Source organism: Clupea harengus, chromosome 20 (genome assembly GCF_900700415.2).
Source record: "Clupea harengus chromosome 20, Ch_v2.0.2, whole genome shotgun sequence".
Lineage (NCBI taxonomy): Eukaryota > Metazoa > Chordata > Actinopteri > Clupeiformes > Clupeidae > Clupea > Clupea harengus.
This window is the reverse complement of record NC_045171.1, coordinates 15,070,590-15,097,856: the sequence shown is the minus strand read 5'-3', so window position 1 is coordinate 15,097,856 and position 27,267 is coordinate 15,070,590. Positions and strand designations below refer to the sequence as shown.

The following is a 27,267-nucleotide window of genomic DNA, read 5'->3' as shown; positions in this document are numbered from 1 at the left end:
TTCAAGACTGACTTTTTTAATGTACAGTTTAATTAGTTCATTTATCATTTTGGCGTATTTACAAACCACACATGCAAACACATTTGAACAACCTCAAGCATATTGGCTCAATGTACCAACATCAGAAATGACTATCCAACGAAACACAACAATACAGTCATATGTATCTATTCTATCTATATATTCTATACAGCTGTGGGAAAAGCCCACAAACAAAGCAGCAGTAAGGAGTTTTGGGGTATTAAACTAGCAAGCTAACTATCTAAAAGGCATGCAAAGGCCTTGCAAACAACAACAGCACAGTTGACACTGGTGTCTTTTGGAGAAATAGTTGGCAACACTGTTCTGTCAAAAGATTCCTTTTTTTCCATTTTCACAGGGTTTCTGAGCCAGATTACAGAACTGCATAGTGCATAGCCTGGGCAGCCAGTGGGGACAGCAGGTGTGTTTATCGGTCTTTCACATGACCAGATGCCATCAAAATGAATTTGAAGATGATACCAACACTAGTTACCTATAGAAGCATAGCTCAAATAGTGGAACATTCATTCATACAGGTGTTTTAAATATAATGAAAAATTCATATCAACTGAACTTCATTACATGAAAATAATGGATGCAACTACCTGAGATAAGAGATAAGTGTAAGCGTATGCAAGCTGTCCATTTTACAGTTTCTTCCCTTTCTGGATATTCAATGAACTTGCTCCAGGGAATTGGGTCGGGGTATAGCAAGACTACAGTGAGAAACTGCAGGGAACTGGATCATTATAGGGTATAGCAAGACTAAAGAGAGAAACTAATTAATCTGGGGGAATTTTAGGTTTCAGTCAGGAAGTTGTGACAGCAAGAGTTCCTTCCTCATTTTAACTGAAACAGGACAAACGCGGTTATTTATGGGTTGTGAACAGGCCGATCGTGTAATCTTGGTCTTTATGCAGGATGTCTAGTAGTCCTCTCATGTCCCTGACTGAGAACTCACACAAGAAACTGTCAGGCAGTTTGAGACTATGGACCTGAGGTTTCATATATGGAGTTCATCCTCGTGATGGCCTCATCTGCAGATGGGTCTGAAGTGAGTTCTCCATCCCCACTGAACACAGGGTCAGTCTTCTGATTGGTCAGCTGTATGAATGAGTACGCTGGTTCCTGCTCTCCCTGGCTCACCGCATAAGGGGAACCTTCAGGAATAATTAAAAATATAATAACTTGCTTCAGTGCTAACTGATTTTCACTGTTAAAGCCAAATAAATTCATTTTCAAGGAGAATAAAAAAACACTCAAAGTGTTAAAAACAACGCTTCTGGAAACTCACAGTCGTCATCATCCACTCCCTCCCCGTTCTGATATCTAGAGGAGACAGCAGTGAGGAAGGATAGCATGGGGAGCAACCATGAGGATATCTACTTTTAAGGGCCGTCCACACTGCCAATGACAACTAGAACAATAACTGTAAATACTATGGTTTTAATTATCACTCGAGCTTATTACAATGGCAACTTCTATACCACACAAACGATAACGGAATGAAGAACAGTTTCTTTGGGCATCACTTAAAGAGCGAATGTGCAAATGATAAAAAACTAACAGCCAATCAAAATCGATCAAATTTGAATGGCGTCACATTCAAATATGAAATTTTATTTCTGAGATGTTTTCCCTATGGTTGGTCAGTGTGGACGGTCATATCATTATACTTACAGTTGTCATTACAGTTATTGTTGGATTAACAGCCCTTTTGTCATTATTTTACAGAGACCCACCTCAATTAAAATGTATAAACAACAACAACCACAAAAATCTAAAATGTTACCTTTGAGTTATTGTAGTCTGAGACACTGTAAAGACAAAACAAAACAACAACTGAATTGTATGTTTATGATAAAAGATCTCATTAAAAATACTACATGTACATGTTTCACCTTTGGTCTCAGCTGATTTCCTTTTAAGCAGTATGATGATGATGATGATGATGACAGGGAGGAGGAGAAGAACGGGTACTAATGCACCAATCACATAGATGAGATGGGAATCTGCAGGTTTTGGAAAATATGATTTTGATTCAGCTTTACCAGAGTCCTTTCACAGAGGGAAATGCATGCTTTCCCACATCAAGCTTTGCTTTCCAGTAATATTATATGTGGGGGTTCCTAAAAAAAAGATAATTTTCTAGAGACATATTGTATCTTGCATTGCATTGCATTTACTTGGGCTCACTACTATTCATTTCATTTGGAATGTCAAACTGAACTTACCAGCAGTGATATTTCGGGTGGTATTTGATTTGTCTTCAACACACTAACATTATCGTGAAATTTAGTTTATTGTCAAGAATTTACCATTAATTATTTAGTCAAGCACGTTAGGATAAGCATGGATCACATAACACATGAATGTCTGGCTTAGGAAACCAGTTCCCATGTGTAAATAATGTTAAGGTTTTTAAAATGTGCATCCAACTAAATGTTCAGGTTCAAGCTCAACTGTTGAAGCACAATGTGACAAAATAAACTGAGAGGAAATAAAATTTCAAGTAAGGTTCATAGACTTACCAGGATTACCCACAATGACTGTGGTGTTGGTTATTACTGCCCAAGCATGCTGGTTATAACTATATGTGTTCACCTGTAAGACACACAGATACTGTCCACGGTCTGACTGAGTGGCTTTGCTGATCTTCAGGTTATGGATGTTGTTATCATCAAGGGAGGGTTTTGATGTGTGTGATCTCCTTAACAGAAGATCTTTGTCAATGGCACAGTGGGCATCAAAACCAAAATCATCAGTAGCGTAATCAAAGGAATACACACATGTGCTGCTGTGAGCACCAGTCTTGATCCAGTACACCACAAAAGGATTATTGGGATAATACCCCTTTGTTTTTAAATCACACGTCAGATTAATTGATTCTCCTCCAGACACAAGCACTGAGTTTTCCATTACAGGTCCAGACACAACTGTGAACAAAGGGAAATGTTGAAATGAAATATTCAAAATGACATGTAGTTCAGCTTGATGTTGATATAAAGGGTAGGCTACATATACACTTACTGTCTGGTTCTGCCTGAGCAACAATGAAGGACTCCACATGATGAGAAGAGGGTTTAAATGGATGCATGAAGCAGGAGTCAGATTCAGCATTGACACAGGCAAAGAATCCCCTCATTACACAGATTTCACAACTGGTGGATTTGTTTTTCTTTATCTCTTGGCATAGATCCTGTCTTTGAGCTTTGCATTTTGAGTTTGTTGTATAAATACTGTCTATGACACCGCAGTCCACTATGTTGTCTGAATTTACATCGGCCTCCCATTGACATGTTTCACAGGACAGTGTTACCTCCTCCCCTTTCTTTAGGTAATGAAAGTGAGTGGACCCTTCAAGAAAAAAGAACACAGTTATTGATTCATGGTTACATTTGTACTGCAACCCTATACTGTTAGCACATCATTTAAAACTACTATTATTCCGTACTGTCATTGAGCAAGGAACTTTTATATCCACATTTAGAATAAATTGAACATCATTAGTAAAAGAAAAATCTCCTACCGTAGCATTGTATCAGGAAGCAGCATAGAAGAATCAAACATAGTGCCTCCATCTCAGCAAAGAGAGAGTATAAGGAAGTGCTTTGACTTCTTGTTAGCAGAAGCACAGAGAACCACCCATGATGAATGTATTTGTTGCTGCCCATAGCAATAGGAAGCTGTTTTAAGAAATGAACGACCTGTCAAAGCCACAGTTTTTATGTTCGATGTTTTCTCATCACAACATTTCAGAACCAAATGACCATTTAATCAGTGAATCATAGACATAAGAAGACCTAAGCATACATGCAGTGAACCATGCTTCAGCTTATTATGTTCATTTAATTCAAGAAAATCAGCCACGAACAGAAGTTCAGCAATCAAATTAACTTAAATCTAACTTTCTCTTTATGAAAATGACTTTGCTGAAGATTGCCATACAACACAATAGTAGCCTATTAAATTATCAAATTATTTTCTTCTATTGATGCATTAATTCTACCCCACTCATGATACATCTATACTCTGTGCTAGCCTATTTACCTGTGATGTAAATAATTGCCACCATCAACATAGTTTTCTCTTTCATTGCTCTACTTACCCTTGTAATAGTAATTTTATGAACGTACTGTATACCCACTGAGCTGTTGTACAAAACGTGAATGATCTCTCTCCATTTGATCCACTATTAGTTTAATATGTATCTTGTACATACCATCTTTATGTTCATATATATCGTGTACATCGATCTGCCATGTTTCTGTTTCTCTCCACTCCTTCTCTCCTCCCTTCCCTTCTGCCTCCCCCCTCCCTTTTTTCTATCCCTATCTCTCTACCCAGCCGGCTCCAAGCAGATGGGCCCCCCCTTATGAGCTGAAGTTCTGCTCAAGGTTTCTTCCAGGAAAGAGAGTTGTTCCTTGCCCCTTCCGCCTTTGTGCTTGCTCCAGGGGGATTCAGGTTCTGGACTCTGTCAAGCGCCTTGAGGGAGTTATTATTTTGGCGTAATATAAATTAAATTGAATTTAATTTAATTGAATGCCTTGCCATTTTTGGTAGTGACACTTCCTGACATCACAACTAGGCAACTCGGGTATCATAGAAAAGGTTTCCTACTAGTAATCATGACTTAGTTTAACCATTCATGTGCTCCGAACTTGTAATTACAATATTTCTGAAGGCATGTGAAGGCCACATGTCACCGGGGGTATGGGTGTCTGCATTGTGATTTGTTGGTTAAAATGACTGACATGACACTGGAATTCTGATGATCTTTTATTCTCTAATCCCAGAAAAAAGGGATACAGGGAGGTATATTAGAAATGAAAAGAATATCAATAATAATTCAACACAAGTCTCCTGTGGCCCGTCGCTATAATTGAATGACTAAATCATGCTAATTAGCTATCGTAGCCTCAAATGGAAACTAAAGTTGTTAGCCAGTTAATCTAGTTTACTACACTAGCTTAAGTGGCTAACAAAAAACTAAAAAATGAAATATAGATACGGGTATCCTCTAAAATGTTCATACATCCTCCCAGGAAACAAAGTTGCAGGGAAAAAGCAAGGGGGGTGGGGACATAGACATATATACAGTACATGTACATATATGTCAATGGGTGGGGATATGAAAGGGGGAGGAAAGGTAATATTATAGGGGGCAGGAAGCCCCAGAGACCAGCCACTAGGAGCCCTACTGTACCTACTGTACATCAGGTGGGTCAAAATAAAAGCCATCTTTGTGTAACTATATAAAAAACATAAATGATGACCTGTTTCATCAGGATGTGGTGACTTGGCTAACTGCCATTTCACTAGCTTGCCCATCGGAACGTGTGAGTTAGAGCGCTGATAATGAGGATGTTTTGGGTTGGTGGCTGGCCGTGGTCCTTGGATACATGTTGCATGTGAGCAATGTCCGCTGGCACCACCTATGGATGAGGGGTAATGTGAGCTTAGTTTTACTAGTGAAAAGGAAGAGAGTCTGGAGAAGGTGGGATACTTTGCTACGCTCGAACTGGGGGTGTGGCCTACAATGTTATTTTTGTGATTCCTTAGCCCACTCGTCCAGATATATATATAACTTGACCGCTTTCAGGTGTTATAGATAGGGTACGCTGTGATTAAATTAATCGTGGAAAATGTATCACATGAAGAGCGAGATGTAGAGCTATGAAACGCAAAGGAGGACAAACAGTTCGCCAGAAATTCAGGTCTAAAACCAGTGAATGCTCTTATGACAAAATCTTCATGCATATTTAGATGTCATTTCAGTTGTGTAATTTTATGCTAAAGTGTATTGAAGTAGCCTAATCTTTCGATTTATTTGAAATAGCTTAACTTCAAAAAAATCCCCAGCGGTATATTCATATTAATATCTACATTAAGGTGAAATGTATAGCACAGTAGTGCCATCGAGTGGGGAGCGCAGCACCTAACGTAGACTGCAAAACAATGTAACCAAAAATGGTCCTGGAAACATAGGCCAAAAGAATTGTCGGTATGGTGTAAGCAACTCCTTGACAATGACAATTCTGTAGAGCGTCAGTGTAATGAACAGGTCGCTCTCTTTACAGTATCTGAGGGTTACCAGTTAACTTGTACAGACCAGAAAAACACATAGAGAATGAGTGACTTTAAAAGGTGAAGTTGATTCTTTCAGAGTATTTTGGGAGGGCTAAAAACACACAAGGCTTACTGAGTTCCTTCACTTTACTGGGTTAACTGGTTAACTGAGTGTATCTGTGAAACTACAAAAACAAATGAACCCTTTCCTTCAAGACTGACTTTTTTAATGTACAGTTTAATTAGTTCATTTATCAGTTTGGCTTATTTACAAACCACTCATGCAAACACATTTGAACAATCTCAAGCATATTGGCTCAATGTACCAACATCAGAAATGACTATCCAACAAATCACAACAATGCAGTCATATTTATCTATTCTATAACTGTGGGAAAAGCCCACAAACAAAGCAGCAGTAAGGAGTTTTGTGGTATTAAACTAGCAAGCTAACTATCTAAAAGGCATTGACACAGGTGCTTTTTGGAGATATAGTTGGCAACACTGTTCTGTCAAAGGTTTCCTTACATTTTCTCAGGGTTTCTGAGCCAGATTGCAGAACTGCATTGTGCATAGCCTGGGCAGCCAGTGGGGACAGCAGGTGTGTTTATCGGTCTTTCACATGACCAGATGCCTTCAAAATATATTAGAAGATGATACCAACACTAGTTATCTATAAAAGCATAGCTCAAAAAGTGGAACATTCATTCATACAGGTGTTTTAAATATAATGAAAAATTCACATCAACTGAACTTCATTACATGAAAATAATGGATGCAACTACCAGAGATGAATCATAAGTGTAAGCGTGTGCAAGCTGTCCATTTTACAGCTTCTTCCCTTTCTGTATATTCAATGAACTTGCTCCAGGGAACTGGGTCGGGGTATAGCAAGACTACACTGAGAAACGAATGAATCATGGGGAATTTTAGGTTTCAGTCAGGAAGTTGTGACAGCAAGAGTTCCTTCCTCATTTTAACTGAAACAAGACTAACACGGTTATTTACGGGTTATGAACAGGCCGATCATGTAATCTTGGTCTTTATGCAGGATGTCTAGTAGTCCTCTCATGTCCCTGACTGAGAACTCACACAAGAAACTGACAGGCAGTTTGAGACTAAGGACCTGAGGTTTCATATATGGAGTTCATCCTCATGATGGCCTCATCTGCTGATGGGTCTGAAGTGAGTTCTCCATCCCCACTGAACATAGGGTCAGTCTTCTGATTGGTCAGCTGTACGAGTGAGTACGCTGGTTCCTGCTCACCCTGGCCCACCGCATAAGGGGAACCTTCAGGAATAATTAAAACTATAATAACTTGCTTCAGTGCTAACTGATTTTCACTGTTAAAGCCAAATAAATTCATTTTCAAGGAGAATAAAAACACTCAAAGTGTTAAAAACAACAATTCTGGAAACTCACAGTCGTCATCATCCACTCCCTCCCTGTTCTGATATCTAGAGGAGACAGCAGTGAGGAGGGATAGTATGGGGAAGAGTTGAGAGAAAAGCAACACATATCACTCTAGTTTATTACAATGGCAACTTGTACACCACACATTATAACGATAATGGAATGAAGAACAATATTGCTGGGCATCACTTTCAGAGCGAATGTGCGAATGATAAAAAACTAACAGCCAATCAGAATCTGTCAAATTTGAAAGGCATCACATTAAAACATGAAATTCTATTTCTGAGATGTTTTCCCTATGGTTGGTCAGTGTGGACGCTCACATCTTCATACTTCCAGTTGTCATTACAGTTATTGTTGGATTAACAGCCCTTTTGTCATTCATTTACAGACACCAACCTCAATTAAAATGAATAAACAACAACAACAACCACAAAAATCTAAAAATGTACCTTTGAGTTATTGTAGTTTGAGAGACTGTAAAGACAAAACAAAACAACAACTTAATTGTATGTTTATGATAAAAGATCTCATTAAAAATACTACATGTACATTTTTCACCTTTGGTCTCAGCTGATTTCCTTTTAAGCAGTATGATGATGATGACAGGGAGGAGGAGAAGAACTGGTACTGATACACCAACTAATACACCAACTTTCATGGTGGGATGGGAATCTGCAGGTTGTGGAAAATATGATTTTGATCCAGCTTTACCAGAGTCCTTTCACAGAAGGAAATGCATGCTTTCCCACATCAAGCTGTGCTTACCAGTACTATCATATGTGGGGGTTCCTAAATAAAAAAAAAGATAATTTTCTAGAGACATATTGTACCTTGCATTTCATTGCATTGCATTTATGGCTCAATGGGCCTCATTCTCGAATGCAGTTGAGAAGAATTTCAGAAGGAATTTCTTCTGAACTCCACTTCCGGTGGATTTATAAACAAATTTGGCATTCATGAAAGTTTTGTCATCTGGGATTTGCACTGAACTTCAGAAGACTTTCAGAACGCGAAATAGCAGTAGTACATTTTTCTCAAATGTGATTCCTCAAAAAACCACAAGATGCCCCACTGGGCCGCTCCGTGTTGGAAGTGAGAATATTAGTATCATTAACAATTACGTTTCACATTTATAGTCACGATTCTACGAGGCATCGTGATGTCCTAAAATAAATAAAAGGACTACACGAACACTGCAAATGTAAGTGAATAAATAAATAAGCACTTAACTCAATCGCGTTGATATAGCCATTGTGGAATAGAATGGACACATCTACATCCTGCAACAGTACCTCCACCTCGGCACCGTCTGCTTTTACTCGACCGGTGCTGCTTTCCGCTTTGACATGACTCGCTTTCGAGTTGCGTGGATTCGGTCGATTCTGACTGCACACGTCACAACGGTTGCGTGCCCTTATAAGGAGCTGTCGGGGCATGTATGTATGCAAATTCAGGTGCAAGAGAATGAGCTTTCAATTTAAGAAACCTCTTCCGGGGGAGCACAGCTCAGAACACTTCTGCTGCGTAAGAACACATTTTCAGGTGTTCATGAATCTGGCGAGATGTTTTTCTTACGTTGATTTTCCGAAGTCCGTAAGAAACATTTCAGAAGAAACTTCAGAAAATGTTCGAGAATGAGGCCCAATATTATTAATTTAATTTCAAATGTCAAGCTGAACTTACCAGCAGTGGTATTTCCGGTGGCATTTGATTTTTCTTGTGTCTTGTCTTGATTATCATGTGAAATGCTTTAGTTTAGTTAAGTTTACTTTAGTTTATTGTCAAGAATTTACCATTAATTATTTAGTCAAGCACATGAGGATAAGCATGGATCACATAAGACATGAATGTCTGGCTTTGGAAACCAAGGCCCATGTGTAAATAATGGTTATATCTATGTTAAGGTTTTTCAAAAACTGTTCAGGTTCAAGCTCTGCTGAAGCACAATGTGACAAAATAAAATGAGAGGAAAATAAATTTCAAGTAAGGTTCATAGACTTACCAGGATTATCCACAATGACTGTAGTGTTGGTTATTACTGCCCAGTACTGATGGCTATATGTGTTCACCATTAAGACACACAGATACTGTCCACAGTCTGACTGAGTGGCATTGCTGATCTTCAGGTTATGGATGTCATCATCAAGGGATGGTCTTGATGTGTGTGATCTCCTTAACAGAAGATCTTTGTCAATGGCACAGTGGTCATCAAAACCACTATCATAACCTGCACCGTAATCAAAGAATACACACATGTGCTGCTCTGAGCACCAGTCTTGATCCAGTACACCACAAAAGGCTTATTGGAATAACTCCCCTTTGTTTTAAAAGCGCACGTCAGATTAATTGATTCTCCTCCAGACACAAGCACTGAGTTTTCCATTACAGGTCCAGACACAACTGTGAACAAAGTGAAATGTTGAAATGAAATATACAAAATTACATGTAGTTCAGCTTGCTGTTGATATAAAGAGTAGGCTACGTTTACTCTTCACACTTACTGTCTGGTTCTGCCTGAGCAACAATGAAGGACTCCACATGGTGAGAAGAGGGTTTGAATGGATACATAAAGCAGGAGTCAGATGTAGCATTGACACAGGCAAAGAATCCCGTCATTACACGGATTTCACAACTGGTGGATTTGTTTTTCTCTATCTCTTGGCATAGGTCCCGTCTTCTATTAGGTCATATTGAGGTATTTGTATAAATTCCTACTATGGAGTTGCAGTCCACTCTGTTGTCTGAATCCACATCAGCCTCCCATTGACCGTGGTTACATGGATTCGAATAACTGCCTTAGTCGGACTGAAATCGCATTATCCGTTTCATGTAAGCACCTAGGATCGTAGTCGGACCGCACATAGTCGGACTAACACCCCTGGATAACTCGATCCGATCCAGTTGATAGTTCGACTATTGCGGCATGTAACGGTGAATTGGATAAGGAACTGGACTTTGCGTCTTTGCGCATGCTCCCTCTCTCCCTGCCAGGTTGTGACCCGGAAGACGAAAGAGGGATAAGTTGTCTCAACTGTTCATACTAATGACACCGGTTTTTTATGAATATCCTGCAGACTGTCTCACAAGCTTATTCTTGTTGATTATGAACAAACATAACAGAAGAGGTCTGAAGATATGAGCACCTTTACAACTGAAAAGACTCCCTGGAACCTGGGCTTTTTTCTGTTAATTTATTTATAAATGTCTGGTGAATCTGCTGGACTCAATCGAACTTCACCTGCTGGCTAAGGGGGCGGAGACTATAAATAGTCTGCTCCCCTGGCAGTTCACCTTTTTCCACTCTCTGCCAGTACTCCACCGTATCCTGAAGTGTGCGTATTCCAGTTAACGTGAGTGGTCAATTCAATTCATCCTTTTGATTGTTTAATTTGTATGCCTTTTGTGATGCCTTTTTGTGACATGTGCTATGTTGACCAATTCCTTTGTTCTCAACATGTGCCAGGAAGCCATGTAGAATTGTTTGTTGTTTGATTGACCACTTCCGTTATTTAATTTAATTGTATTGTTTCTTTGTTTATGTTTTTGATGCAGCACACAGAATAAAGCTCAAGCTAACAAAAAAGGAAATAAAACTACTGGTGTTACATCCAACCTGCCTTCTCTCTTGCATCATTCTCTCACTCCACTCCTTGCCGTTCGGGTCTTCTGACCGAGACTCTGTCTGCTCACCCAACATTCACTCCCCCCGAACCACATCACCCTACAGTTCCTTCAATGGTCCTTCGAGCCGGAGACTGAGTGAGTGATACCATGGCAGGCAACGGTAAGGAGTCAAGAGACTTGGACCTGGAAGAGAAGGCTTCCCAAGCTGGAACCAGTAGGGAGGTGACGGTAACCAGGCCTGAGCGAGAGAGGCGTCCACCTGACCGCTATGGCTTCTCGGATCCTGGAGGAATCTCCAGTAAGAAGCCCAAAAGCCTCCCTCATCACAGCCGAGCAGGCAAACTGCCTCCACCCCCAGATGCTGCTGATGTCCAGGCGTTGGAGGAAGAAGAGGTCACCCACGACTACGGCCAGCCTGAATCAGCAGTGGGAGAGCAACCAGCTCTACAGCCAGCTCTACAGCCAGCTCTACAGCCAGCTCTACAGCCCGCTCTACAGCCCGCTCTACAGCCCGCTCTACACCCAGCTCTACAGCCCGCTCTACAGCCCGCTCTACAGCCAGCTCTACAGCCAGCTCTACAGCCCGCTCTACACCCAGCTCTACAGCCCGCTCTACAGCCCGCTCTACAGTCGGCTCCAACCCATCTGGGAGAAGTGAGACCCAGCAGATCTAGAGGCAAGCGCGAGCCAGTACCAAGGTCCTTCTCTTCTAGCTACACTTATGCCAGTGGGAGTTCCCGAAGCTCACGCAGGAGCCAGCAGGTCGAGCTCACCCCTCTACAGGCGGCCATGATTGGGGAGAGGAGGAAACTTGGAGAACTGCAGGAGATACAGAATCAGATTCAGGAGGAACAAGCTATAGATGAACGGGCACAAGAACTGGATAGGCAAGCACAAGAAGCTTTAAAGGAGCGAGAGAGGATGACCCGGTCTCTTACTCTACAGCGACGGCTGCGGAAAGTCCAAAGAGAATTGGAAGAGGCTCAATTAATAACATCCTTCACAGGGGATGTAGGAATGACCACAGAACATCCACCCGCTCCGCCGGCTATGTCCAGTGTGAATGACCCACCTCAAGTGCTGGCTCCTTTCTCCATGAGAACCAGAGTTCTATCTTCAGCCGAACCTCTTGACCTGTTCTCCGAGCAGCAGGCTCCCTCTGCGGATCCTCAAATATCTGCCTCCTATCCAGTTCCTGTGAGTCAACGATCCCCTTCTCTGTTCCAACATTTACCTCCAGCTGTGTCTACCCGTAGATGCTGTGAAAGGAATTATTTCTATATCCCAAATGTATCGGAGACTCAGTCAGATTGTGATGAAAAACCAAATCCAGGTTTATTCTTTCAGTGGCGCGCACCAGAGGAGGAAAGAGAGTTAGATTTCACTGAGTGTTTGTTCCACCTAAATCTCCTTCACTGAGTGTCTTTTGGGAAAGCACAGAATTTAAGCTGTGTGCATGCCAGGGGGGGTGGATCCCTAAATGCTAATTATTATATGTCTCTAGTAAGGGGGGGAAGCTGTGAGGGCTTCTCACACCTCATGTAGGCCAGGAACAGAATACACATGAGAAGTTTTTACAACTCATGAAATCCAAAGAACACTAAAATGACCACTAGGTCAGATATATTGAATTATTGACTATGGAATATATTTATTAAACTAACTATCAAATGTCGGTCCCTTCATTCCCCCTTTTCAAGACTTAAGGTCTTGGACATAAATCTTTGTTTTTAAGATCAGAGTAAACGCTTGCTTAAGTTTTGGGTGAACACAGTCAGTTTTTCTTCTCTCTCTCTCTTTCTCCCAAAAGGTGCGCATTCTCTCGCGAGGTAAGGCGAAACCTTTTTCTCATCAGGGTGCCTCACACCTGTTTGCCAATTTTTGGTGGGCCCCCCTGATGTTTTTAAGGGGAAATTCCTTACCGACGTCATATCAAAATGACCGCCCTCTCCAGCCGCGAGAGCCGACAAATGTAAGCAGAAATAATTACATGTACAGTACAGGGTAGCCATTCGGAAACATGAAGTTACAAACAGTGGGAACACAGAACAAAATTAGCTATACATAAAGATGAACTCAAACAAAATGAAATAACTCGGATTACACAATCGTCTTATCAAGTTTTTCAGAAACGTATTCTAAACTCTCCTGCTGTGTACGTGCAGGCTTTGTAGATTGATGCATGAGATGACAGATCATAGGCGAGCAATAACAGCAACAATACATGAGGGCAAAGACGGCCATTATTATGATGGCAATTGCTCCTAAGACAGAAAAATGTAACGAGTCAGCCTCCCAGAGAATTCATAAAGTTTTCCACACCCTGTTGAAATGAATTGGAAAGTAGTCCCTGATTTGCATGGATGTTTTTGTTGGCTTGTTTCACAATTTGGTCCAAATCGTCGACGGAACTGGTCGCATCAGATATATAAATACAGCATTCTTTGCCAATTATTTTACAAGTACCACCCTGTGAAGCGAACAGGAGATCTAAAGCCATACGATTTTGTAGTGCTAATTCGCGAGTGGCTGTTAATTCCGTTTGTATAGCCTGAATCGTTTTGAGGGTTTGATTAGATGTTTGTTCGAAAGCTTGCCTAATGGCTGCTGCGTCTTTTTGTAAATTTCTTATACCCAGGGGAGCGAGAATAACCCCAATCCACTGTTCTACCTCTCCGACCTCTCGCTTACGATGGTGGTGTGTGGACGTTTGAGATTGGAGAATATCGTGAATAGTGATTTTGTCTACTACACGTGAAGGAGGGATCAAATGAGCTAGATAACATATCCCTGAGGCATTAACTGGAATGACAGTGTACGCAGACTTGCCGCATGCAAAAGCAGACCACTTAGGTGCCACAAGGGGTGTGCTTGTTACTCTGACAGTTACCGTATGATTGCAATGTGAAGTTCCGAGCTTTGTTCCGGTTCCTAGAAAAGACAGGCAGACTAGCGAATTCACTGTGACTGCAGGCATGGGTACCACAACACGGGGGTCGTTCCCTCTCGGACACACAGTTTGGCTAGGATTAACGCATTTTCCCCCACACTTTTGGCTAATGAGCTGAACGTCACGTTCCCCTGTGGGTTTAATAGCTTCCTGTGTTTGCCAATCGCATTGCCAAGGTCCGGTTGGTGTGTTATAGATGAACACGCCAAAGTAATCGTTCCCTTTGTAGTCTAGGTGGTATCTATGTGTCCATTCAGTTAATCGAATCTTGTCTCGAGTCCACTGACATGGCAAGGTTTTGTTATGTCTGCAAAGCAATTCTAAAGCTTTACTAGCACTAACAGCTCGTACCATACTAGGTCTATCAGTTACTAAATCCAGACGAAGACTTTTGTTTGAACATATAGGGCTCCAAGAGAAATTTCCCACCGCTGCGATTGCACCCATATCTACTGTCTCAGTACATTTTTTTCGAGCACAATTTTTAAAAGATAACCAATCGTCCATCCCATAAGGGGTAGCAAGCATTGGCCATCCACGTCCGTCTACAGGCATCAGATGACAAACATAGCAGTCTGATTTGTTCATTTTTAACGCTACATTTTTAGACATTACCAGAGCCAGGTTCTCACTATCCTGAGGGTTGATGGAAGGCAATATGGGTTGCTGGGAGGCTAGTTTAGTCACGACAGACAACATTATAACATGGATTAACAACATTTTGACAAATTTTCCTTTTCTGGATACCAAGTATAACATGAACATGTAACAGGAATGTGGAAATGTAGCTGGTACAGTCTTTTTAGCGTTGTTGTGATGCGGCCGTTCTCTGTAGGATCCTTCCCACAATGTTGAGTGTGTGTGCGTGTGTGTGTGTGTTTTCCTATGCTACAAAGGGACAGGGTCGACTTCCTGAACCTTGGAAATCTTGCGTTTTGGGGTTTATTATGCCCGTCGCAAGATTTGCTTCTGCTATAGTATTCCGTTTGATTGAAGTGTTAATATCCAGGCTCGTTGGGAGGGTGTGGCAATTATTCCAGAAATTGCAGAGGTCCCGTAGAGTTGAAAGGTGTCGATGGAGTTGATGGTGATTGAATTAGCGCTGTCTTGGTTTCAAACGGTCGTGCTCCACCCCCTTTCGACAACGTGGCGAGTTGTATCAGTTTTGTCTTTCGAAGTGTGAGGTCCGGAGGAAGAACCTCCAGGTGACCGTCAGCTGTTTTGATTCTGAAAGAGATCTTAACAAAACAATTAATCTTATGCAAAAGGTTTAATTTGTGATAAATGAGCCCAACGATGTCGACCATTTCCTAATGACAGGAAGCACGAAGTTTCTGTTAACATAATTAACACATAAGGTCCCTTCCATGCAGACTGCAGTGGCGCTTGGGTGCCAAATTTTTTTAGCATTACCTTTTGTCCTTCTTGATACATCCTGCGCCCTGTGGCAACTTCCGTGTGATCTTTTTTATCTTGTCTAATTCTTGCCAATAATTGTTTGTCACGTAATACTTTAGAAAGGGTCTGGCAGTAGGCCTCTAAGGCTACTCTGTGACTGTCCAGACCAACTTCATCAGTAAGTATAGGGTCATTTGGTAGAATCAGATTTCTCCCAAAAAGGAGTTCAGCCGGGCTAAGCCCTGTCGTTCTGTTGGGTGTGTTATGCTGCATTAGTAACACAACAGGCAAATGTGCTGTCCATTTCCCTCCGTGTTGTTCTAATCGGGCTTTTAGGCCTGATTTGAGAACTCTGTTATGACTTTCAACATACCCTGAGCTTTGAGGTCGGTAAGGAATATGTAGTTTTTGGTGTATTCCCATATTTTTCAAAATGGTTTTCAACACTCGTCCTGTAAAATGTGAGCCTTGGTCACTGTCTATCTGGAGAGGAAATCCCCATCGGGGCAAGATATGTGTGTATAAAGCCTTTGCCACAGCATCTGCAGTAGCTCTCCGGCATGGAAATCCTTCCACCCACCGACTAAATCTGTCAATACACACAAGCAAGTATTCATATCCCTCAGACTTGGGCAGTGGTCCCACAAAATCTATTTGTAAATGGGTAAATGGTCTAGTTGGTCTTTCATCATGTCCCATAATGATTTTGTTTTTGTGAGTATATGGTGCTGTCTTGGCACAGTGGATACAAGTTTTTACAACCTGTTCCATTTCAGTCACTAAGTCAAAAACATACCAGTGTACCTTCACCAAAGAACATGTGGTGGACACCCCTGTGTGGGCCAATTGGTGGTAGTCTCGTAGTAGTATTGGTACGAGTGGAGTTGGCATCACCACCTTTTCGTCCATTATCCATAAGCCTGTTTTTGAAAAAGCACATTCTGTAGTCATCATTTTATCAAAATAGTCATTAGTAGTGGGATACGCTTTTTGTAAATCTTGCAAACTGATAAGTTCTGTGCAAGAAAATGCAGCTATGTGTTGCGTTGACTTATCTCCCATGACACCTCTTGAGTGTCCTGTCTGTTCTGCTGCTTTTTTAGCAGCTTTGTCCGCAAGATCATTACCTTGAGCCAGGGCGTCCTTTGTTTGTTCACTGTGTCCTGTGATTTTAATGACAGAACACTTAGAAGGTGTTAAGTGGGTCAGTGTTTCAGAGAGTGTGATAATCTCAGCTTTATGAGCAATGGGGGCTCCAGCCGCAGTTGTGAAGTTACGGCTTTTCCATACAGGACCCCAAGTGTGAGTGGAATGGTATGCGTAAGCGCTGTCTGTGAAGATATTGACAGGCACATTAGAATGTAAAGCGAGTTGCAAGGCATTTGTTACAGCAACGAGTTCTGCCACCTGGGCTCCCCCTTTGTAGAGCTTTCCCGCCCGCAAAACTTTTCCATCCCCCACAGCAGCCCATCCAGTCAATCTCTCACCATCTCTCATGAATGAACTGCCATCAACAAACACAGCTCGGCCGTCTGGAATGGGCTCCGTTCCCACAAAGATCTCTGCATTGTCTAGCATTTCGTGATCACACAGTCATGTTGCTCACCATCAGTGGGGGTTAGTGCATTTTTAAATAGCAGGGCATCGTCAGTGGTTATAGAGACGCGTGGGTCAAACAGACTTGTTTCCCATCTACCCCTTCGTTGTGGTGCTTTCACCCAACAGTTTGACAAAACGGTGCTGCGTATGCAAGACCACTGTGCCAAAACCTGTGTATGGCTCAGATGCTTTAAGAGCCCAATCAAAACAATCAAGAGTTTGTATGCATGTAGGCTGCCCTTGGAGAGCAGGAGGTGTTTTGCAAGAGAAATACCCTATGGGTCTGTAAGGCTTTTGGTGTCGGGCTGACAGTTGGCATAAGATTGAGTATTGGGTATTAGATGGATATGCCCACAAGTGGAAAGGCTGGTCAGGGTCAGGGTGTGCTAACACAGGGGAGGAAGCCATAGCCTGTTTCAACAACATGAATGCTTCATCAGCTTCTGTTGACCACTCAATCTTAGCGCTACCTGGCAAGCCCCCCTTCATTAAATGTACAAGGGGGCGTGAGATGTCAGCAAAATCTGGAATGTGTACACGGATGTAGTTAAACATACCCATTACTTCTCGTACACCTGTAATTGTAGTGGGGCGGGGAGAGCCAAGACTGCCTTGACTCTCTCGGGGATGATCCGTCTACCAGATCTCCCGACTCTCTGTCCCATATATGTGACTTCCGAAACAGCACACTGGGCCTTTTTGGCATTCAGCAGCAGACCATTTTCCTGCAAAGCTTCACATAACTGGGTTAGGACACACAGATGTTCCTCAGGAGAGTTACTAGCAAGGAGAATGTCGTCACAATACTGAAGGATAATGGATGAGGAGGAGAGACCAGACTGCACCGGCCTTAACACCTGAGCTAATGCTTGGTGGAAAATGGTGGGTGAATCAAGATATCCCTGTGGTAGTCTGGTAAATGTGTATTGCTGACCATCACAAGTAAATGCAAATCGGACTTGATCTCTCTGGTCAATAGGCACGGAGAAGAAACCATTACTGACATCCAAGGCAGAAAAGATAGTAAATGAGGGGTTAAGTTGTGATAACAAGGTAGTTGGATTAGCAACTATTGCATGTCTGGGAGTTGTAACCTTGTTCAAAGCCGTATAATCAATTGTTAGGCGCCATGAGCCGTCCGGCTTTGGCACAGGCCACATGGGTGAATTTGTAGGAGAGACACATTTCTTAATGACACCCTGTACTTCTAACTGATCAACAATTTCTTTTGCACCCTTTTCAGCCGTTCTTTTTAAAGGATACTGTCTGACTGGGTTATGCATGGGGCCAGAGACACGTACTGGCTCTATGGGTATGTGACCTACTGCCAGTTTATCAGTGGACCACAAGTTGGGAAAAAGAGACATGAGTAGCTTAAGTACTGTGTTGGTCTCTGTCAGAGCTGCTATCCCTTTGTGTGATCCTGACATAATGGGAATAGGAGTGGAAAACTGAGAACCCTCCATCACCTGGTTAGGGAGGAGGATTGAACATTCCAGCATACTCATTAAGTCCATTCCTAGTATACTACCTAAATTAGAAGGACCCACCCAAATTTGAACCCAGAAAACTTTAGTTAGAGGAGGAAAAGTCAATGGAATGGGCTCAGACAAATGAAAGGTGACACAACCACCTAAGCCTTCAAATGTGTTAGTCCTATTTGTGATTGGTAAAGCAAGGTCAGTTATTGAGACAGACGCGCCTGTGTCTAAAAGCATAATGCAATCCCGGCCTCCAAGAGTTGCGCAAACGAAAGGGCAAATGTCTGAATATGATCCAGCCAGGGAGGCCACCTGGCGCTATGGATCAGTGATGTTAGATTTGGCCAAAGTTCTGAGAAGTTTTAAAATCTCAGAGTTTGTGTCAGAGTCCGTGCCCCTCTGCTGAGAAGGCCCAAAGTTCTCTGTGTTTCTCTGTCTATTTCTACAATTCTTGGCCCAATGGCCTGACTTCCCACATTGTGAAAGAAATGTTTCTTTTTAATTATTATCATGATGTGTTTTAGTTTGATATTAGTTAGTTAGTTAGTTAAATGGAGGACTAAGCTCTTTCCATTGTTCTGTGAAAGGAAGTTTGAAACTGTGGGAAGAGAAGCTTGGAATTTAGAGGTGTCATGAAATGTTTAGGTTAAGACTGATTTATTTTTGTAGAGTCAGGGTTTTTGAGGGTCTTAGGAAAACATTCTTATCTCTTGGAACCAGAGTACGGGATGGTACGAGGGGGGAGTGTTTTCCTGCATGTTCTGTGATATTGTCTCTGCATAAAGTCTGTTACATGGTACCAGGGAAGTTAGTGATGGGTTGAACAGCGTTCTGAAAGCACTCCATTCCTCTTTGGAGGAGTGTAGGTTGAAGAAGCGGTCTAACACCATTCACTCCTCTCTGACAGAGTAAAAGTCAATTATTTATTATATTCTTGGTTGTGTGACTCTTAATTCTGAGGTTAATTACAGTCCTTAAAAGGGTGAAATAAATCCCTAACACACATACGGAACAATTTGAATGTGTGGGTGTAATCGGCCTTCTTCCCTGATATGTATTGTGAGAGGATACATCCTGTACTGCAGCTATCTTGATCTTTTTGTCATTAAGTTGAGCTACACTAGCCTCAGCTCTCTGTCCCCAAATCAAGAATTCTCCCCAGTCTCGGATTACTGGCAGACCTAAAGTCCACATCTGCTGGTACCTTTCATTCATGTTTCTAGAAGCTGTATCAATTATAAAACTTGACCCGAGAGTGGGAGTGTCTGTACGACAGGCAGCCAGGGTCCTGTGTTTCTCTGTGAAACGGTTGATCCAGCAGTTAAAACTCTCTGTTGGTCCCTGGATACAGGTTGACAGAGAAGTAAATGACTGATATCCTCTACCTAGGATTGCCTGAGTTATATTTTCACACTGTACAAGATGCACTTCCCAGGCCACATCATTATCTGGCATAAGCCGAGGCCACTGTGCATCAGCTAAGCGTGAGGCATATCCCAAAGGGGCTTTGGCTTTAATGATAGTAGCTACCTCACTATATTCAAGAGAAAAGGTAATCACGGCGTCTTTCAACTTTACCCAAAAATCAACATTTGGATCTTGTGTTTTAAGTGGTGGCAGAGGCTGCAAAATATGGCTAAGCGCTCCAGGTGTAATTGGAGTAACCATTCCCAAGTCACCTCGTAGTCCAGGCCCTTTATAAGTAACATTAACACCCTCGACCCTATTATCCCGAACATCTGCTGGTGTCACAGGTCTAATGGGAGCCATCTGAGGTATCTGAGATAACACATTCTGTGAAACAAACGGAGCAGTGGAATATAAGTTTACCTGTGGCCTCAAATCTGCAGGCGGGGGAGGGGCTGTAGGCACATTAGTCTCTGTTACAGCGGCAATTTGAAATGATCTCTCCTCTACCTGTGAAACGGCTTTACCCACACTGGCCACTAGTTCAGTTATTAGCTTGGCATAATCTGCAATGCCTTTAGGATCCTTTACATCAGTAGATGGGATTTTTCCCAGTACATTTTTAACAATTTCCTGAAGTTTGTCAGCATTCTGTTTCATACTTTCACGCAGTCTAGGAAGGGTCGCTGGCTGGCCGTCTGATTCCACCAAGAAACCCTGTGAACGCTGTGTCCATCTGCTCATGAGATAGCGCGAATATCGCTGTCTTTTCTTTTCAGACTTAATGTCTAAGACCCATTCACTGGCTTTCCTGACTCCCCAAATTAGCTGAAAACCATCTTTTATCATCTCAATTTTAACTTTCTCATGTTTTATATCATTTCCCACACTGGCCATTGCAATCTGAACACTCAAAGGGACCATACGTCTTGAATCTTTGTTTTCCATCTCAAAAAGACTGAATCTGCACAATTTAATGTAAAATAATTTACAAATTAACTTAGAACAATTTCTAAATTCAAATATTAAAATGCTGTAGATCCCTTTCCAATCACCCGCTTATGACCACAACCTTTTTTATCCTCTTGGGAAATTTATCTGAGCGGTAAGTAAAACAATAGAGTATGTCACAAGCACAGCTCAGACTGCCTCGGACCAATACCCGAAAAATTAGATGTGTCAACTTCTAAGACAAGCACCGTGTGTGTCAACTTCTAAGACATCACAATAAAAATAAAAGTAAAATAACATAAGATTTCTGTTCTTAGACAGGACTCTACTTCCTATATTTCCCAAGATTTAGGTAAGTGTACTTACCAAAGCGTTTGTGTCAGCCGGGGTACAGGGGATCTTTACAGCAGAACTGAAATCTCAGCAAAATTCCAAGAATTAATATCTCGGTGGTGGACCTCCAATTGAAAGGAATTATTTCTATATCCCAAATGTATCGGAGACTCAGTCAGATTGTGATGAAAAACCAAATCCAGGTTTATTCTTTCAGTGGCGCGCACCAGAGGAGGAAAGAGAGTTAGATTTCACTGAGTGTTTGTTCCACCTAAATCTCCTTCACTGAGTGTCTTTTGGGAAAGCACAGAATTTAAGCTGTGTGCATGCCAGGGGGGGTGGATCCCTAAATGCTAATTATTATATGTCTCTAGTCAGGGGGGGAAGCTGTGAGGGCTTCTCACACCTCATGTAGGCCAGGAACAGAATACACATGAGAAGTTTTTACAACTCATGAAATCCAAAGAACACTAAAATGACCACTAGGTCAGATATATTGAATTATTGACTATGGAATATATTTATTAAACTAACTATCAAATGTCGGTCCCTTCAGCTGTGAGTCAGGCTGCGACTTCTTATCCCACCACAGAGGGTCACCCAGTAGTTCAACCTTCCAGTCCAGAGCATGCAGCTCCCTCACCTCCTTCTTTTCACCATATAGCGCTGACCGCACCTCGTCCGGCCAGGAGTCAAAGGCCTTCAGAGCCAGTTCGTGAGAAACCTGCACCTCTTTCCTTGCCTAACCCCACTGAGAGGGTATCAGAGGGCGCTAGTATCATGGAGCTATTAGTGGCGACTGCCTTTGGCGTCCCGAAGCCAAGATTGCCTTATTTTGAGAGCGGAAAGGAAAGTGACTTTGTTCTGCTTAACATGGCGTTGGAGAATCTGTTAGATATCCACGCTCACCTTTCTGAACAGTACAAGTTCCAGGTCCTTATGGATCACTTGAGGCTACCAAGTGCATACAAACTAGCGAAGTCTTATATGCACGCCTCAACTCCCTACACATCTGCTCTTGCTGCCCTTAAGGCAAAGTACGGCCAGCCACGGCAGTTGGTCCAAAGCGAAATCGCTAGCATCCTTCATTCACCACCTGTCAGACTTGGTGACAGCAACGCATTCCAGGACTTTGCTCTTTCTGTGCATTCATTGATTGGCATGCTGCGGTCAGTGGAAGGTGCAGACGGAAGTGAGTTGCGATGTGGCTCTCACGTAGACAGGCTACTTACCAAACTTCCCATTCAAAACAGAGACAGTTTCATTGAGCACTGTCTGCTTCGTGGCATCCTAAGAGAGGGTTCAGAACAAACATACACCTAGGAGGACTTTTCGGCATGGCTCCAGGTTAAAGCCCGGGCCAAGAGTATTGCCCAACAAGCCTCTGGACTTACGCCAATGGAGAGACGAGAGCCAGTCCAGAAGAACCTGGGGAGAAGGGCTACGCCGACTACGATGTACCTGAGCAACACAGCCACTGTGGAGAGCCAGCCTGATGTCCAACAGAGCCGTGGAAGGGGGACGATCATCTATGGGAAACCCAAGTTCCAACCTTTTTTTCATACTGTAACAACAAGGAACACTTCCTGGGAACTTGCCCGAAAGTCAAGGAGTTCAGCCCATCACAACTAAGAACATGGATAGAGAAGAATGATCGTTGCTACAGATGTGCCTGCTGTAATAAGCCAGATAACTGCACCCTCAAAAAGCCTTGCAACATCTGCAAAGAGTTGCATCTCACCATCCTGCATAACATCGTACCTCAACCATCCACAGGCCCCCATGGCTCAGAGAAATCAGCTACGGGGAACACCCTCAATCTGCTCGTCCGTGCACCTTGCCCTGCCGACACTGTACATAGATCAGCCAAACAGATCTCCCCGTGTGATGTTGAAGGTAGTCCCAGTTTTCTTAATCAATGGCCGGCAGAGGCTGAGGACATATGCCATACTTGACGATGGTTCAGAAAGAACGATCATCCTAACCTCAGCAGTGTCCCAGCTGAAACTAGAAGGACCGGAAGAGATCCTGAATCTCAGAACGGTGCGTCATGAAGTGATTCCCATAAGTGGTGAGACAATCTCCTGTTCGATCTCCCCAGTGAACCAGAAGAAGAGATGGGGAATTATCTTCAAATGCTTAACCACTCGTTGCTTACATCTGGATTTGCTTGGAATGATGGATGTTGATGCCTTCTCCTAGCACTCCGTCGTTTCATCTCCCGTCGTGGCAAGCCCTTCGAGATCTGGGCAGACAGGGGAACAAACTTCCGCGCTGGGGACAGGGAGTTGAATCAGTGTTTCTAGGCCATGGAACCCAAGCTTCAGGAACACTTGGCCAATCAGCAGATTTCATTTAACTTCAATCCGCCAGGTTCTCCACACTTTGGAGGAGTCTGGGAGCGCGAAATCAGATCCGTCAAGAACGCCCTAAGAGTGATTCTCGGGAATCAGACCACTTCGGAAGCTGTCCTTCACACTGTCCTGATTGAGGTAGAAGGCATTATGAATTCAAAACCTTTAGGCTATCTTCAATCTGCTGCCAGTGATCCTGATCCTGTCACTCCCAATTTGCTCCTGATGGGGCGGCGGGACGCCTCCCTGCCACAAGCCATCTTTGCCAACAGCAAGCTCCTTGGGCGAAGGAAGTGGCGTCATAGCCAGATGTTGGCCGACCATTTCTGGACACGGTTCATCCGTGACTATTTGCCTAACCTACAACCCAGAGGAAAGTGGCTGAGGGAAGTCCAGAATCTGGAAGTAGGGAAGACTGTTCTGATCCTTGGCCCACAACTGCCTCGGGCCTCTTGGCCAACAGGTCGAGTTACAGCTGTCACGGCCGGTAGAGATGGACGCGTTCGGTCAGTTGACGTCCAAGTCGGCGGTCGAACCTACACCAGACCCGTGTCTCGTCTGATGGTGCTCCCGGAGTTGGCAGAAGAGTGAGTCTTCCTTCCAGGAGGAATTGATCCCAATTCCGGGGCGGCTGTGAAAAGACTCCCTGGAACCTGGGCTTTTTTCTGTTAATTTATTTATAAATGTCTGGTGAATCTGCTGGACTCAATCGAACTTCACCTGCTGGCTAAGGGGGCGGAGACTATAAATAGTCTGCTCCCCTGGCAGTTCACCTTTTTCCACTCTCTGCCAGTACTCCACCGTATCCTGTAGTGTGCGTATTCCAGTTAACGTGAGTGGTCAATTCAATTCATCCTTTTGATTGTTTAATTTGTATGCCTTTTGTGATGCCTTTTTGTGACATGTGCTATGTTGACCAATTCCTTTGTTCTCAAACATGTGCCAGGAGCCATGTAGAATTGTTTGTTGTTTGATTGACCACTCCGTTATTTAATTTAATTGTATTGTTTCTTTGTTTATGTTTTTGATGCAGCACACAGAATAAAGCTCAAGCTAACAAAAAAGGAAATAAAACTACTGGTGTTACATCCAACCTGCCTTCTCTCTTGCATCATTCTCTCACTCCACTCCTTGCCGTTCGGGTCTTCTGACCGAGACTCTGTCTGCTCACCCAACATTCACTCCCCCCGAACCACATCACCCTACAGTTCCTTCAACAACCCCTCCTTAAACACTTATATAAGGACGTTCCACATTTTATTTGCTTAAAACAACAGCAGTACTGTCAAATCAGCTGTCACTCGGCTATTACCTGACCAAGGTTCCATGGCAATGTTCCGAAAGCCCATTTTTCCGACAGCCCGCTGTTCCGAAATTGTGAGTACAGCAACGTGAACCACTATTGCCCACATGCACATCCCAATGAATCACACAATCATAAACATATAAATGCCTTTATTTCACAAGCATTAACTTGAATTCAGAATATTATTATACACACATGCATTTGCATCGCGATGATACAAAAATATTTGTATGATTGCCAACACATGCATGCTTTGTCAGTGCTTGACAAGATCTGCGTAATGTCCTGCGACAATCTGCCGGTGATTTCCTTCGCATGAGTGGTAGCCTACCCCATATTCAAAACCAGAGTAGGCTAAGTTAACAAATATTGCCTAGGAAAAGTTATATGCGTGATAGCCCGGTGAGCGTCTCCGCTCTGCTGTGCAAACGAAATGCTTTGAGTGTTTTGTGCCACTTAAAATATTTCTAAATTTTGCCAGGGGGACTATTTTTCGGAATATTGAGATTTCGGAATATCGGGCTTTCGGAACACTGGGCCGTCTCCCCTGACCAATACCTGTCAAACTCGGTGATACTATTCACAACTAATTTGTCCTTCATTTTATCAATATGATGAAATTTGGTATTGTGCCCGCGAGGCACGCGTGAGTTTAGTTGTGTTCAGTTATCTGGCGCTGAAAAAAACCACGAATAAGTACTGTCAAATCAGAAAGCAAATCAGCTGTCACTCGGCTATTACCTGACCAATACCTATCAAACTCGGTGATACTATTCACAACTAATATGTCCTTCATTCTATCAAATATGATGAAATTTGGTATTGTGGCCGCGAGGCACGCGTGAGTTTAGTTGTGTTCAGTGATCTGGCGCTGAAAAAAACCACGAATAAGTACTGTCAAATCAGAAAGCAAATCAGCTGTCACTCGGCTATTACCTGACCAATACCTGTCAAACTCGGTGATACTATTCACAACTAATTTGTTCTTCATTTTATCAAATATGATGAAATTTGGTATTGTGCCCGTGAGGCAAGCGTGAGTTGAGTTTTGTTCGGTTATTTGGCGCTGCCCTCTAAAGACAGAGACGTGACAGGTGGATCGAGATATTTTCCCGTAAATACCTTTACCTAAATACCTTTATAGACAACATCGATCATACACTCCCATTGCACTCAAACAACCACACTCAAACGAGGAGATATTGTATCAATTAGCCTATTATGTATTGTATTAATTGCACAGAGTTCCAGTGGCGCATGCAGCCGTACGCACTGTGCGTACCTTCTGCTACGCGAGAAGAAAAAAAATATATCATGAACGCATATTTATTAAAATGGGGAAACTATAAAATCGGAGTACAGACAACTAATGCCCAGCGTTGACGATGCAGATACAGAGCTGGAAACAGCTAAATGAGTTACGCAGTGAACTTTATCAAGCCCTGGAAAGTTCGGCAAATTTCTACCCAAACATTCATTGCGTCCTGAAGGTCTTGTATCTATCTACGAAAAGACTGACTGGACTTGCTTTCATGAATATTCACACAGATTTGGAAATCGACAGCGAAGAAGTACTAAAACAATTTGATGCAACTGGCAGAAGGGCAATGCGTTTAGGCTGTAACCCATTATTTGCACGCGTGTGTGAATGTGCGTGCGTTTCTCTCGCCTTTTATCTTTCACCTTTGAATAATGTAACTTATAAACACATCGGCCCGGCAGAAACAAACAAACAAACAAACAAACAACCCAAGAGGCAACACGCATTTCTGGACCGATGAACAGACGCGATTCATGCTCAATCAACTGTTGTTGTTATTGGTAGTGGTGAAGAGGTCAAGCGGAAAGGGCTGTATCACCACTAGTTGTAATGAAAACAGCGCCACCTATCGTATTGGATATGACATGCTTTCGGCCAATGATTCGATTTATTCACTGCCATGTATATTGGGATAATAGCACCTACCCTCGAAAGAAAGCATAGTCCGACTAAGCAAAGATTCGAATTATACCATCATGTAAACACACTGAGTGACATGTTTCACAGGCCAGTGTTACCTCCTCCCCTTTCTTTAGGTAATGAAAGTGAGTGGACCCTTCAAGAGAAAAGAACACAGTCATTGATTCATGGTTACATTTGTAATTCCACCCTATACTGTTAGCACATCTTGAGCCTGACAATTTAAAACTACTATTATTCCTTACTGTCATTTAGCAAGGAACGTTTATATCCGCATTTAGAATAAATTGAACATCATTAGTATAAGAAAAGTCTGCTACCGTAGCATTGTATCAGGAAACAGCTTAGAAGAATCAAACTTGGTGACTCCATCTCAGCAAAGAGAGAGTATAAGGAA

General features: G+C 42.6%; 2 protein-coding genes across 4 annotated transcripts; both read right to left on the bottom strand.

The window, feature by feature from the left end:
* LOC116225237 lies at positions 1-27,006 on the bottom strand. Of its 3 annotated transcripts, XM_031587426.2 has the most exons (8): positions 3,551-3,683; positions 3,052-3,378; positions 2,873-2,957; positions 2,553-2,731; positions 1,923-2,033; positions 1,814-1,838; positions 1,316-1,350; positions 1-1,181 (listed from the first exon to the last, which is right to left on the bottom strand). In XM_031587426.2, the coding sequence occupies exons 1-8, from the start codon at positions 3,600-3,602 to the stop codon at positions 1,009-1,011; spliced, it is 987 nt and encodes a 328-aa protein (XP_031443286.1). In that variant the 5' UTR covers positions 3,603-3,683; the 3' UTR covers positions 1-1,008. The 3 variants fall into 3 exon arrangements, with proteins under 3 accessions (XP_031443286.1, XP_031443287.1, XP_031443285.1); XM_031587427.2 differs by lacking the exon at positions 3,551-3,683 and adding an exon at positions 26,969-27,006 and having other exon boundaries at positions 2,553-2,957; positions 3,052-3,340; XM_031587425.2 differs by having other exon boundaries at positions 2,553-2,957; positions 3,551-3,675.
* Positions 15,241-17,057, bottom strand: LOC116218005 (ribonuclease H-like). Its single transcript, XM_031558049.1, has 2 exons — positions 16,607-17,057; positions 15,241-15,308 (listed from the first exon to the last, which is right to left on the bottom strand). Exons 1-2 carry the CDS (start codon positions 17,055-17,057, stop codon positions 15,241-15,243), a joined length of 519 nt encoding a protein of 172 aa, XP_031413909.1.
* Positions 27,007-27,267: the final 261 nt, after the last annotated feature.